This window comes from Physeter macrocephalus, chromosome 11, assembly GCF_002837175.3.
Source record: "Physeter macrocephalus isolate SW-GA chromosome 11, ASM283717v5, whole genome shotgun sequence".
NCBI lineage: Eukaryota > Metazoa > Chordata > Mammalia > Artiodactyla > Physeteridae > Physeter > Physeter macrocephalus.
This window is the reverse complement of record NC_041224.1, coordinates 95306772-95322435: the sequence shown is the minus strand read 5'-3', so window position 1 is coordinate 95322435 and position 15664 is coordinate 95306772. Positions and strand designations below refer to the sequence as shown.

The following is a 15664-nucleotide window of genomic DNA, read 5'->3' as shown; positions in this document are numbered from 1 at the left end:
TATCGTCTTCTTGGATTGATCCCTTGATCATTATGTAGTGTCCTTCCTTGTCTCTTGTAACGTTCTTTATTTTACAGTCTATTTTATCTGATATGAGTATTGCTACTCCAACTTTCTTTGGTTTCCATTTTCATGGCATACCCTCACTTTCAGTCTGTATGTCTCCCTAGGTCTGAAGTGGGTTTCTTGTAGACAGCATATGTATGGGTCTTGTTTTTGTATCCATTCAGTGAGCCTGTGTCTTTTGGTTGGAGCATTTAATCCATTCACGGTTAAGGTAATTATCGATATGTATGTTCCTATTACCATTTTCTTAATTGTTATGGGTTTGTTTTTGTAGGTCCTTTTCTTCTCTTGTGTTTCCCACTTAGAGAAGTTCCTTTAGCATTTGTTGTAGAGCTGGTTTGGTGGTGCTGAATTCTCTTAGCTTTTGCTTGTCTGTAAAGCTTTTGATTTCTCCATCGAATCTGAATGAGATCCTTGCCGGGTAGAGTAATCTGGGTTGTAGGTTCTTCCCTTTCATCACTTTAAATATATCATGCCACTCCCTTCTGGCTTGTAGAGTTTCTGCTGGGAAATCAGCTGTTAACCTTATGGGAGTTCCCTTGTATGTTATTTGTCTTTTTTCCCTTGTAGCTTTAATGATTTTTTTCTTTAATTTTTGTCAATTTGATTACTATGTGGCTTGGTGTGTTTCTCCTTGGGTTTATCCTGCCTGGGACTCTTTGCACTTCCTGGACTTGGGTGGCTCTTTCCTTTCCCATGTTAGGGAAGTTTTCAACTATAATTTCTTCAAATATTTTCTCAGGTCCTCTCTCTCTCTCTTCTCCTTCTGGCACCCCTCTAATGCAAATGTTGTTGCATTTAATGTTGTCCCAGAAGTCTCTTAGGCTGTCTTCATTTCTTTTCATTCTTTTTTCTTTATTCTGTTCCACGGCAGTGAATTCCACCATTCTGTCTTCCAGGTCACTTATCTGTCCTTCTGCCTCAGTTATTCTGCTATTGATTCCGTGTAGTGTATTTTTCATTTCAGTTATTGTATTGTTCATCTCTGTTTCTTTATTCTTTAATTCTTCTAGGTGTTTGTTCGTTAATTCTTCTAGGTCTTTGTTAAACATTTCTTGCATCTTCTCCATCTTTGCCTCCATTCTTTTTCCAAGGTCCTGGATCATCTTCACCATCATTATTCTGAATTCTTTTTCTGGAAGTTTGCCTATCTCCACTTCACTTAGTTGTTTTCTGGGGTTTTATCTTGTTCCTTCATCTGGTACATAGCCCTCTGCCTTTTTACCTTATCTATCTTTCTGTGAATGTGGTTTTTGTTCCACAGGCTGCAGGATTGTAGTTCTTCTTGCTTCTGCTGTCTGCCCTCTGGTGGATAAAGCTATCTAAGAGGCTTGTGCAGGTTTCCTGATGGGTGGGACTGTTGGTGGGTAGAGCTGGGTGTTGCTCTGTTGGGCAGAGCTCAGTAAAACTTTAATCCGCTTGTCTGCTGATGGGTGGGGCTGGGTTCTCTCCCTGTTCGTTGTTTGGCCTGAGGCGACCCAACACTGGAGCCTACCTGGCTCTTTGGTGGGGCTAATGGCGGAGCCTGGGAGGGCTCACGCCAAGGAGTACTTCCCAGAACTTTTGCTGCCTGTGTCCTTGTCCTCACAGTGACACACAGCCACCCCCCACCTCTGCAGGAGACCCTCCAACGCTAGCAGGTAGGTTTGGTTCAGTCTCCTATGGGGTCACTGCTCCTTCCCCTGGGTCCCAGTGCACACACTACTTTGTGTGTGCCCTCCAAGAGTGGAGTCTCTGTTTCCCCCGGTTGAAGTCCTGCAGTCAAATCCCGCTAGCCTTCAGAGTCTGATTCTCTAGGAATTCCTCCTCCCGTTGCTGGACCCCCAGGTTGGGAAGCCTGACATGGGGTTCAGAACCTTCACTCCAGTGGGTGGACTTATGTGGTATAAGTGTTCTCCAGTTTGTGAGTCACCCACGCAGCAGTTATGGGATTTGATTTTATTGTGATTGCGCCCCTCCTACCATCTCGTTGTGGCTTATCCTTTGTATCTGGATGTGGGTATCTTTTTTGGTGAGTTCCAGTGTCTTCCTGTCAATGATTGTTCAGTCATTAGTTGTGATTCCGGTGCTCTTGCAAGAGGGAGTGAGTGCACGTCCTTCTGTTGAAGTCCTGCAGTCAAATCCCGCTAGCCTTCAGAGTCTGATTCTCTAGGAATTCCTCCTCCCGTTGCTGGACCCCCAGGTTGGGAAGCCTGACATGGGGTTCAGGACCTTCACTCCAGTGGGTGGACTTCTGTGGTATAAGTGTTTTCCAGTTTGTGCTCTTGCAAGAGGGAGTGAGTGCACGTCCTTCTACTCTGCCATCTTGAACCAATCTTGCTAAAGGCAGGTTTTTGAGCAGGAGTGGCATGATCAAAGCTGTACTTCGGGATTAATCCAGACCAGAGGGAAACAAGACAAGGGTGGGAAGGGCAGTGAGAACTCTGTTGCAATAATCTAGGCAAAAGGCTAATGAGGACCTCGGCAAAAGTGTTGGTAGGAAGAAAGGAGGGACCACCCTGGTGTGCAAGGGACTGGTGGCCATGGGCACATGGCAGGCTAGTAAACCCCTGGTGAAATACCTTGAGTTCCAAGGTTTACTAAGGCCCCAGCTAATTTGGATGAAGACTGGGCAGGTTGAAAGAATTCACTGCCCACAACATCCCAGGCAAGGGGGTACTGGTGAAGGACTGGAAAGCTCTGGGCAGAGATGGTGAAGGGTACAATATCCTTTGCACAGCCAGCAGAGAATGGGCACTGCCATTGAATGTCAGGTGGACTCAGCTCCTTCCCTTGTCCTACCTTTGTCCCTGCATTTAGTCCAATTCTCTGTCAGTGTCTTTTCTTTTTCCACTTCTCATTGTTATTGTCAGTTTGGGACTTTAATAAACACTTCATTATTTTTCATTTCTTCCCTTTTAAGAAATATGAAAGGGTGCATCTGTGTGAGAGCGTATTAAGATTCCTATGTGATGAGATTACTGCAGAGCATTTTTGTGTAAGGATGAAAATGTCTTACTACCTAAAGTTTCAAGTCCAAATTCCTTAGCCAAGCATTCAAAGCCCTCCACAGTGGGGGTCCTAACACATGTATCCAATCTTATCTCCTATTAGCCCATAAATAAATTCTGCTTCCCTTGTGTTGTGGCCTCCAAATAGATCGTGCCCAGCTCTACCTCTGGATGATCCTGCACCTTCCCCAATCTCTACGTGTCCCCATTATACCCATTCTTCAAGCAAACTCAGCATCCACCTCCTCCATGAATTTTTTCCCAGGCATTTTAGGACGGGGAGCATCTGTAACAATAGTTTCATATCTATCTAACATTTACTGAGTGTTATTAAGCGCCAGGCTTTATATGTGTTATGCATTATCCTCTTCTATCCCTACAACTACCCAATTCCAAATTACAGATGAGCAGACAGAGCATTAGGGAGGTTAAGTAACTTGCCCAGGGTCACCTACCTAGTAAGTGGCAAAATTGTCATTTAAACTTAAACAGTTTGATTGCAGAACCTAGCTCTTAACCTCTGGCCTATGGTGTTGGTCTGGAGGTTTTCACTTTTTTTTTCAGGTAAGTGACTGTTGTGCTTTATTCAAATAAAGGCATAATAAACAGACCTAAGAGAAGCTGCTCTGGTGGAAGAACTGGGGAGGGGCTTCCCTTGGTTACTCTGTAGAGCCCTTGGGGTCTGAAGATCACAATGGAAACCACAGTCCATCTCAACCTCCTCATCCTAGAATGCCAGCAAGTCAGAAAATAACCAGCTCCAGGACCCACCCAGTCTCTTTTCCTGCTCTGCAATTTCTTAGACTTTGAACCACTTATTTGTCAGTTAATCATGTACTACTATGTTGTTTCTTTGAAGCATTATTTTCATTTAATGGTGTCTACATGATTAAGTATATTGTTTGATTGTTTACACCCAGTACTCAGCAATTCAAAGAGCTGCTGGCAGGAGAAAAGTGTTGCTTGGCTGGCTGTACAAGTTAAATTATTAGGTCTTTTGTAGCAAATGTAACAAAGGATTAATATCCATTATATATAAAAGTTGCTATAAATATTAAGAAGTCTTGCTATAATCAGAGAAATGCAAACTAAAACAATAATGAGATTCCATCTTTGATCCATTCAGAAATGTTTAAAAGAATAACAACTTATTTTGTGAGGGCATATGGAAATGGACTGTCTCATATATTTCATATACGGTGTGAGTGTAAATTCATACAGACTTTTTAGAGAAAATTGATTGATACTGAAGGACAGCAGATTATGCCATCCCCAAATATACCACTTCAGCATAAAGATTATTTTGAGCTGAAGGCAATTTAGAAACAGCAGATACAAGAAAAGGTCTCTGCCCTCCCCCATTTGCCTAAAAGCAGGACATAATTTGTAAAGGTGTCCCCCCCTCCCTTCTGTACTAGGAAGGACAGGAATTAATCACCAGAGACAGCTCTAGACCCTCATCAGCCCAGAGATGGCACCAGAGGAATCTATATAACAGAGTATTAATTAGCCCTTATCTTCCATTAGTTCCCTCATATTTACCTTCTGAGAATTTGCTGCCCTAGAAACTCCTTTTCTTTTGTCTTGTCCCTTCTCTAAAAATTTATTGTTCTCTTGTTAAGATGCTATATAAGCCCAAATTCTCAGCACTGCTTTGAATTACTCATCACAGGGTACTTCCATGTACATAGAAGCATAAACTTCTATTTGTTTTTTCTTGTTAATCTGTCTTTTGCTAGTCTAATTTATAGGTCTCCGGCCAATAAACCTGATTGGTAGAGGGATAGAGAGGGTGGGAGGGAGATGCAAGAGGGAGGGGATATGGGGATATATGTATACATATAGCTGATTCACTTTGTTACACAGCAGAAACTAACACATCTTAAAGCAATTATACTCCAATAAAGATGTTAAAAAAAACAAAACCCTAAACATCACACATCAAATTGAATTCTTGATTACTTCCAGCTTTTTCATTACAGTACTTACATCAGCTTCTTCATTCTTTTTTTTAATTGAAGTGTCATTGATTTACAATGTGTTAATTTCTGTTGTATAGCAAAGTGACTCCATTATACATATATATACATTCGTTTTTATATTCTTTTCCGTTATGGTTTATCCCAGGATATTTTTTAACATCTTTATTGGAGTATAATTGCTTTATAATGGTGTGTTAGTTTCTGCTTTATAACAAAGTGAATCAGTTATACATATACTTATATCCCCATATCTCTTCCCTCTTGCATCTCCCTCCCTCCCACCTTCCCTATCCCACCTCTCTAGGTGGTCAAAAAGCACCGAGCTGATCTCCCTGTGCTATGCAGCTGCTTCCCACTAGCTATCTGTTTTACATTTGGTAGTGTATATATGTCCATGCCACTCTCTCACTTTGTCCCAGCTTACCCTTCTCCCTCCCCGTATCCTCAAGTCCATTCTCTAGTAGGTCTGCGTCTTTTTTCCCATCTTGCCTCTAGGTTCTTCATGACTTTTTTTTTTTTTAAGATTCCATATATGTGTGTTAGCATACGGTATTTTTTTTTCTCTTTCTGACATACTTCACTCTGTATGACAGACTCCAAGTCCATCCACCTCACTACAAATAACTCAGTTTCGTTTCTTTTTATGGCTGAGTAATATTCCATTGTATATATGTGCCACATCTTCTTTATCCATTCATCTGTTGATGGACACTCAGGTTGCTTCCATGTCCTGGCTGTTGTAAATAGAGCTGCAATGAACATTGTGGTACATGACTCTTTTTGAATTATGGTCTTCTCAGGGTATATGCCCAGTAGTGGGACTGCTAGGTCATATGGTAGTTTTATTTTTAGTTTTTGAAGGAACCTCCATACTGTTCTCTGGAGTGGCTGTATCAATTTACATTCCCACCAGCAGTGCAAGAGGGTTCCCTTCTCTCCACACCCTCTCCAGCATTTATTATTTCTAGAGTTTTTGATGATGGCCAATCTGACCGGTGTGAGATGATATCTCATTGTCGTTTTGATTTGCATTTCTCTAATGATTAATGATGTTGAGCATTCTTTCATGTGTTTGTTGGCAATCTGTATATCTTCTCTGGAGAAATGTCTATTTAGTTCTTCTGCCCATTTTTGGATTGGGTTGTTTGTTTTTTTGTTATTGAGCTGCAAGAGTTGCTTATAAATTTTGGATATTAATCCTTTGTCAGTTGCTTCATTTGCAAATATTTTCTCCCATTCTGAGGGTTGTCTTTTGGTCTTGTTTATGGTATCCTTTGCTGTGCAAAAGCTTTTAAGTTTCATTAGGTCCCATTTGTTTATTTTTGTTTTTATTTCCATTTCTCCAGGAGATGGGTCAAAAAGGATCTTGCTGTGATTTATGTCATAGAGTGTTCTGCCTATGTTTTCCTCTAAGAGTTTGATAGTGTCTGGCCTTACATGTAGGTCTTTAACCCATTTTGAGTTTATTCTTGTGTGTGGGGTTAGGGAGTGTTCTAATTTCCTACTTTTACATGTAGCTGTCCAGTTTTCCCAGAACCACTTATTGAAGAGACTGTCTTTTCTCCACGGTATATCCTTGCCTCCTTTATCAAAGATAAGGTGACCATATGTGTGTGGGTTTATCTCTGGGATTTCTATCCTGTTCCATTGATCTGTATTTCTGTTTTTGTGCCAGTACCATACTGTCTTGATTACTGTAGCCTTGTAGTATAATCTGAAGTCAGGGAGCCTGATTCCTCCAGCTCCATTTTTCGTTCTCAAGATTGCTTTGGCTATTCGGGGTCTTTTGTGTTTCCATACAAATTGTGAAATTTTTTTTCCTAGTTCTGTAAAAAATGCCAGTGGTAGTTTGATAGGGATTGCATTGAATCTGTAGATTGCTTTGGGTAGTAGAGTCATTTTCACAATGTTGATTCTTCCAATCCAAGAACATGGTATATCTCTCCATCGATGTGTATCATCTTTAATTTCTTTCATCAGTGTCTTATAATTTTCTGCATACAGGTCTTTTGTCTCCTTAAGTAGGTTTATTCCTAGATATTTTATTCTTTTTGTTGCAATGGTAAATGGGACTGCATACAGGTCTTTTGTCTTCTTAGGTAGGTTTATTCCTAGATATTTTATTCTTTTTGATGCAGTGGTGAATTGGAGTGTTTTCTTAATTTCACTTGCAGATTTTTCATCATTAATGTATAGGAATGCCAGAGATTTCTATGCATTAATTTTGTATCCTGCTACTTTACCAAATTCATTGATTAGCTCTAGTAGTTTTCTGGTAGCATCTTAGGGATTCTCTATGTATAGTATCATGTCATCTGGCAGGCGGATTCTTAACCACTGTGCCACCAGGGAAGTCCCAACACTCATAAATCGGTGTTGAATTTTGTCAAAAGCTTTCTCTGCATCTATTGAGATGATCATATGGTTTTTCTCCTTCAATTTGTTAATTATCCCCAGATATTGAATATAGTTCCCACATCAGCTTCTTATACATGATTGCCCCCCCCACCTGGAATCTAGCTAAGCAACTATACTGGGCCACTAATTTTTAATTAAGTTATAATCATTTGATTAAGTTAGATCAATATTCATTATGGTTTTGCAAATCATGTTCTTTGACTGCTCATATTATTTCTGTTTACTCTATAGGTTTTTCCCCTAGAAGACAAAAGCCCAATACAGTCAACCTTTAAATTTAGTTTCCAGAACAAAAAAGCGTTTTAACCATAGAATCATTTCTATGTTGATAAAAGACCAACCTCTGTTAAGGTTAATCCATTGGATTTGTCCCACAACAAGACAGCAAGCTCTGAGATCTTTAACTCTAAAATAGATACAGACACATTATAATCCTCTCCTGGCTCCACACCCTTAATATGTGTCTACTGGGTTCTCCACTTGAAGATCCTACAGTCACTTCAGATTCAATATCTTCAAAATTGAACTCGTTAGCCCCACGCATCTCCCGAATTCATATGATTTCTTACTCATCCTTGTAAATATTACGAAATTTCATTAGCTGTTTGGAACCTGCTATTTGAGGGTTGTGTGACCAAATGGAGAGAAGAGAGGTGTCTGAGTTAGAGAACCTGGTTTAAGATACTGCTCCGGGCCTTCTGAGATTTTTTTACTTTATTTGACCTTAAGCAAGGAAGCATTGACCAGAGCCTCACTCCTATGTAAAATGGGGCTAATAGTAGTGCTCACTTCACAGAGCTGCTTTGAGAATAAAGTAGACAGTGTTTGTGGAAGCCTTAAAGTTCTCTATAAACATTTGTCAGTTTCACTGGTAATAATGATAATATTTATGATCCTTCAGAATGTGAGATTCATGTTGAGTGACAGAACATGTGTCAACATCTGTTGCTAAGATGCTCGAGGAGACATTCATGACCACGGAGAAACTGTCATAGCCAAGTCCAGCCTCTATCTCAGTCTTGTCAGTACTCCTGGCTTGATTATTCTCAGGGAGACTGAAGACACCACATATGACCTAAACTGATTGGATCATACCCTTGCTTCAAACTCACCAATGGCTTGCATTGCTCCAGTGGTTCACATGTTCTGCCACCATATTTACCCTGACCACATCTCCATCTCTATTGCCCACAGTTCTACCTCTCACTTGCTTTCTGATCTTTTGATGGTTTGCCCAATTACCAAATTCCCAAATTAAAGTCTTTCCCCAAGCCATGCCTTCCCTGATCACACTTTCTACCATCTCTCCAGACCTCCGTAGAAATGTTTGTCCTCACAGAAGCTTTTTCTAACTAGCTGAAACCCCATATTTACTCTCTTGGAACACTTGGATTCTCCTTCACAGCACTGATCAGACTCTAAATAGTCATTTGTATACTTTGTCTTCCCCTCTAGGCTTCTCATCTTTCTGTGTGTCATCCGGATGATCACCATACTCTCTCCTTTTCTCTCCCTTCCAGGACCAGAGGACCTTTAGCTCCCTTTCCATCTAGAAGGTGCTTCTCTTATGTCTTATCTCCTTATTTTGTACTCCAGCCTCACGGCCTAGGGTTAAAAGCTATGTGACCTAAGGGAACCAAATAGGAATCATCAAGAGGAGAAAATGTGTTGGGAAGCATTCCAAAAGCATCATCACAATTGAACCTGGGAAGCCCCGCTTCTCGCCTCTGTTCATCTATATTCAATCCATCCTTTCCATACGAGGCATTTTTCTCATATTATCCTTGATGCATTCTTTGACTACTCTTTCCCATGCCAGTCAAAACCCATTTTGCCAAGAATTACCTGTGCAGCTGTGTAACATCTCTCAAACTCTTTATCTGATTTCTCAAGGATATTCTGTGAGTCCCTGAACATTACACTGTCCGTTCTAATTGCTCTCCAGTTGTTCCGTGTGCATTCTTTTTTTTATATTGTAAGCTTCTTGGGAAGAAGAGACCACGTTTCTCCCGCTTAAGATCTAGCACAGTGTTAAACAGTCATTATATATTGGACTTACTGGTTAAGCACTGGGGACAAACTACTCAGGGGAGGTTGTAGAATATCCCTCCCTACCTGTGCCATGTTCTGGGCTAACATTTATTGAGCCTTATTGTATGCTCTGCACTGTGCCAAAATGCTCTGTTTACATTGTCTTATAAAATTCTCTCATCAACGTTTTTTTTTTTTTTTTTGGTACGTGGGCCTCTCACTGTTGTGGCCTCTCCCGTTGCAGAGCACAGGCTCCGGACGCACAGGCTCAGCGGCCATGGCTCACGGGCCTAGCCGCTCCGCAGCATGTGGGATCCTCCCAGACCGGGGCACGAACCCGTGTCCCTGCATCGGCAGGCGGACTCTCACTGCGCCGCCAGAGAAGCCCCTCTCATCAACTTTTGATGTGGGTACCATTATTATACCACCCATTTACAGATGTGGGAACTGAGGTTTACAGAAGTTAAGTACTTTCCCAAGGTCACATGATAGTAAGGAAGAAAGCCAGGATTCAAACCCAGGTCTATCTGACTCCAAATCCCATGAGCTTAAACTACACAGCTGCCATTGGCTTAGCTGTCCAGCATGAATTTTTGTCACAGTTCTGTCTGGTTAGTTCTTCAGGATGAGAGAACATTAATTCAGGTTGCCAATGACTACACATTTGCTGTGCTCCTCAGGTTTGTATTTACTTCTCTTCTACCTTGGGTAGCAGTACTTTGGTTCTTCACCTGTGCATTCTTTTTCTCAGGTGTCCCCAGAGCTGATTTTGTAGACCATAGTTCTCATCTTGTAAAAAAAAAAAATAGCATGAATAATACCATATATCTTAGTTTCATAATCTTAGTAACCTTAGGGATTTATCAGATATAGCAAGAGAAGGCACTCATTCATCAAAGAGGAGATTCATCAACCGAGGAACTGTCATGCAGACACCAGCTGAACAAGAGTCATGCACAAGAACTATCAATCACTTGATTCTATCCCCCTGAAGTTAACTTTCTTTGTGGCTGTGAAAATTTTTATTCAGAACTTATAAAAAAGGCATACAGTGTAACTCCAACATGGTTAGAAAGTCCTAGAAAATGTTTAAATGTATCAGATCTTGCTTTTTAAATATTTCTATAATGAGCATATACACAATAAAGAGCAAGTTTTTTTTAATCTATAGCCTTTTAAAAAATTGAAGTAAAGTTGATTTACAATGTTGTGTTAGTTTCTGGTGTACAGCAAAGTGATTCAGTTATACATATATATACATATTCTTTTCCATTATGGCTTATTATAAGATATTGAATATAGTTCCCTACGCTACACAATAGGACCTTGTCGTTTATTTTATTTTTTAAATGTAATTTTTATTTTATATTAGACTATAGTTGATTTACAATGTTGTGTTAGTTTCACGTGTACAGCAAAGTGATTCAGTTATCTACCTGATATATAGTAGTTTTCCATTATGGCTTATTATAAGATATTGAATATAGTTCCCTACGCTACACAATAGGACCTTGTCGTTTATTTTATTTTTTAAATGTAATTTTTATTTTATATTAGACTATAGTTGATTTACAATGTTGTGTTAGTTTCACGTGTACAGCAAAGTGATTCAGTTATCTACCTGATATATAGTAGTTTGTATCTGCTAATCCTAAACTCCTAATTTATCCCTCCCCCACTTTCCCCTTTGGTAACCATAAATTTGGTTTCTTTGTGAATCTGTTTCTGTTTTGTAAATAAGTTCATTTTATCATTAACAATAAGGGTTTTTCGATGAGCTGTTGGCTAACACATAGCAGGGTACAGAAACTTCGATGCTGTGTGCTCTAGTCAAGTTGACACTGGTGTGAGTCTAGGTGGTCAGCTCAAACCCAAAGTGACCACAAGCAAATCTTACCCAAACTGCAAACTCAAAAGGAAATTGGGCTAGAGGGTAGATTGTAGGCTCAAGTCACTATGGAGTGGATCTTCTTTATAGTTAAGATGTGGTTAATATGCTAGTCTTCTTCTAAAATAAGAAAAAAAAATCCACTGTCTCTGTGGTTACTTATCTCTGTCACTACCCACCAGATGTCTGAGTGGAAGATGGGGGAAGCAGCGGGACTAAGAGAGGGGTTCCCGAAAGCAGATGTTTATAATCACAGCTGTGTTCTAAAGGTTCTGGCTGATTCTCTCTGCACTTCTGACCAAGGGCACAGGTTTGTATGACAGGCTTGCATTTGGGGTGTCATTGTACTATTTTTCACTAGTGCTACTCTGTTCTTCCCCAGGAAGCCAGTGGCACAGGATATATTTCATTAAAAAGGTATGAGAAAGATCTGGTGATGTTAAACCCCAACGAGAGATCGTTGTTCAATTCCAATGTTGACAGTGTGCCAGGTGCTGGAAATACAATGGTGAATAAGATACTATCCCTACCCTCAAGGATCTTCAATCTAGTGAGTAGACAGATGAGAAAATAGATTATAACACAATATGGATGATAGTTACAGGGTGCTCTGGCAACACAGAAGAGTAACCCATCCCAGCCTGAAAGGTTGGTGGATTCGAACCAGGGAATGATTTCCAAAGATAAGCCTTGAGTCAAGTAGGACTTTTATGAACAAAGTTGGGATAGTGAGGTTGAGAGTAAGGTAGGAGAGGCAGTCTTAAGAGTCCCAACAGGGAGAACACGGTAAGTAAAAGAATGGAAGCATGTAACAGTATTCTGTCCTTTGGGTCCCAGGTATACTTCCTATATAAGTGGGATGTCAATAAGGGGAGGAGGAGTGGCAGGGGATGAAGCTTGTGAGATAGGGAATGTCAGATTCAGGCTTTATGAAAAAGCTGCCAATGAAGAATTACATAGTATGTATAATACATATTAATAGAGAAAGAAATGAAAATTAGAAAAAAAGCATAACAATGGGGGAGGAAGGGTGGTGGCAAAGCTTTTTTCCTCCTTAAATTGCTGATGTATCCATGAATAAGAAAGATCAGTTTTGCTAACTTTTCCTGAAATAGCAAGTCTAAACATGAATCAGAGGTTGAGGCTCTTTTCATTAGAAAAGGCTAAAAATGTGGACAAAAGCTAGGGAATGAGAAAAGCTCTATGTAGTGTAATATCCTAAAAATCATTCTTATTACAATTTATTTCCCAGTCTTAGTCTGCCAATTAGGTGGCAAATGACTTTTCACATAAATATTAGGGCATGGTCTTTCCTCTCCCTGTTAAACTTACTTTGAGAGTTACACACCAAGTCATGCCCAGTGAAGCATCAGCACATCCTAGGAAAATCCTGTATTCATGTGCTCACAAGCACATTTATGCATGTTCCTACTCCCTTAGATTAGCCTTTTGGCAAAGTGAACTCATTTCATTTCCAATGGATATGGGGTAACCATAGTCCATTGTTGAGCAAAAAGGGATGAAGATCAGCAGTTTCCTCTCATAACTACCCCAGAGCTCCATACCAGAATTTTAAAACAAAGATATTCAGAGGTGAAATGGAGAAGCAAAAAACATAGTCCAACTTCAGTTCTTAATCTGGCCCACATCTCTAACTGCTGTGGATTACTGTTATGAAACTGGGATCCAGCACCTCTGAGTGCTGCTCCAAAGGCACAGAGTTAATGTTGAGGACAAAACTCTAAGTGCTCTAAAGAGTAGAGCTTGAGAAATGAATAACTCCTTGACTGAGTATGATGCATGTGTAGGGTCAGAGGTGGAGGGCATGCTTAATCTGGTAATCACATAGAAATGTGGAACAAGCCCAATTACTCATAATGCACCATACTGGGCAGCACTTGAGAGAATAGGCATCACTGTGCTAGTAATTTAGGTCTGGCATACATCCATATTCTCCTGACAGCCTCCCCCTCCCACCCCCACCCCTTTATATGGCCCCAAAGTAATGAAATAATAATGGTTGATGGTACCATCTAAGAAGTAACATAATGGAAGGGATACCCTGGGCTTTGGAGTTATTTCTAGGTTAGAATTCTGGTACTAACTACTACATAGCTGAGAACACTCACTTCATTAACGTTCTGCTTCGATCTGCTCCTAAAAGTTGGAGGTAGGCTTGTGGTGAACTTAAAAAATACAGAGCAGCCTTTTCCCCTTCCAGTCACAGTCCTGCCAGTAACCTAGTACCTGGCCCATTGATAGCCTTGCAGATGCCTAGCCATAGTTAAGTCCTTTGTTTACCAGGACTCATGACAGTAACTAATAACTCTCCCAGAAAGGGCTCTGCAGTCTCAGGGAAGCTGAAGTTAAACAACAGTTTATTCAGTTTGTCTTCTCCTGGGAACCTTCATCCAACAGAGCCAACATTGCCCTCTCCATACACTAGGCTTGTGTTTGCTACTTGGTTTTCATATTGAACACTTTTTACATGCATTTATATGCAAAGTTGTTAATTAAAATATTAGGGAAAAAAGATTCTCGGTCCTACTAAGTCCATCAAGATGTTAACATTGATGGTACTTGTAGAATTTAGGTACTTGTAGAATCTCAAGTTATTATTAAGGTTTCAAGGATTGAAGACTAACAAGAAATACTGAAGTGGTACACTTAAGTACCAACAAAGCCACTACCTTTTGACACACGAATTTCACAAGGTATTCACAATTTAGATGACAAATTAAGGCTCAAGTTTTAAGGATGAATACCTAAGATGTTTCATGGATCTCACAAGGCTCACCAGGAAAGATGGTCCATTTAAAGGGGATAGTTGAGGAGAGTTTAATGAAGATACTAATTAAAAGGGGTTGAGCAGGGTTAAGGGAAACCAAGTCAAGATGGTGAAGTACCTCAGTGGAGTCCAGATGTTTCTGCAATGATGGAAATGTTCTACATCTATATTGTCGAATACTGTAGCCATTAGTCACATGTTCCTATTGAACACTTAAAATATGGTTAATGCAACTAAGATACAGAATTCTTTGGAGTGATGCAGAGTTACAGCTATAACTTATAGAAGACTACATGACAGGAGCTGTGGCTTTTACGAAAAAAATGCAGCTGCAGGCTTCCCTGGTGGCACAGTGGTTAAGAATCCACCTGCCAATGCAGGGGACATGGGTTCGAGCCCTGGTCTGGGAAGATCCCACATGCCGCAGAGCAACAAGCCCGTGCACCACAACTACTGAGCCTGTGCTCTAGAGCCCGTGAGCCACAACTACTGAAGCCCATGCGCCTAGAGCCCGTGCTCCGCACCAAGAGAAGCCACCACAGTGAGAAGCCCACACACCGCAACAAAGAGTAGCCCCCACTCACCGCAACTAGAGAAAGCCCACGCACAGCAATGAAGACCCAACATAGCCAAAAATAAATAAATTTATTTTTAAAAAAAAAGAATGCAGCTGCAGCCAACTTGCAGACTGGTAGGGGAAACACCTGGAATACTCTGACTCACTGTCCAACCATCCCTCTCTGGTACCTCTGACTGATGGAACTCACCAAACACCAGAGAACAAGTAAACTCATTGATGCAATTCGTAAAGGTTGGCCTCCTGGGACACAGAACATAGTGAAGGGTGGAGTAGATCTGGAGCAAAACATTTTCATACCATGTACAAAATGAGCTGAGAAATCAAATGTTTGGTTTATTAGCACTTATAAATCTACATAAATATGGAACCGGTGGCAAAAAAATGGAACAAAACCATGTGTCAATAAAGTCGTACAAATGTGTCTTATTAAAGGTATCACAGAGTTCTCTGCTGCACTAAATGGCACAATGCTTTAATCAAACTGCAACTGGGTTCATTTCAGATTTCATACCTGAAGAATGAGGTCAATACCATGTCCCTTCACCTATATTCAACCTTGTATTCTTACCAAGGATCTGTGTGAAACTTCTTCCGAGGTCCCATCTAAAATCACAAAGCCTGGGATTGGGAAAATTTTCACTTGACTTAGGCTAAAGGTCATTGTAACTCAATAAATGGATAAACTCAGATTAGAAAATGGGAGGAAGACCAGTAAACTAGATACAGGGATCCAAAGGCCCCCAATTCCTACTTTAGGACTATATGACCACTCTCTTCAGATAGGCCTATTTATGTTTTATTTTTGTACCACCTCTTTGAATGTTGGTGTGTGTTTTAACAACTTTTTTTCTTTCTGCACTGAACAGCGGTGCTAACAAGAAAAAAACAAAAACAGAAAAAGGAGTGGGAACAGGGGAGTGG

General features: G+C 40.4%; 1 protein-coding gene across 1 annotated transcript in view; it reads right to left on the bottom strand.

The window, feature by feature from the left end:
- The window catches only part of TGM7 (transglutaminase 7), a 30429-nt gene extending 22429 nt beyond the window's left edge, over positions 1-8000 (bottom strand). The window contains 1 exon segment of the mRNA XM_024132794.1: positions 7925-8000. Within this exon segment, the coding sequence (XP_023988562.1) occupies positions 7925-8000 (76 nt within the window).
- Positions 8001-15664: the final 7664 nt, after the last annotated feature.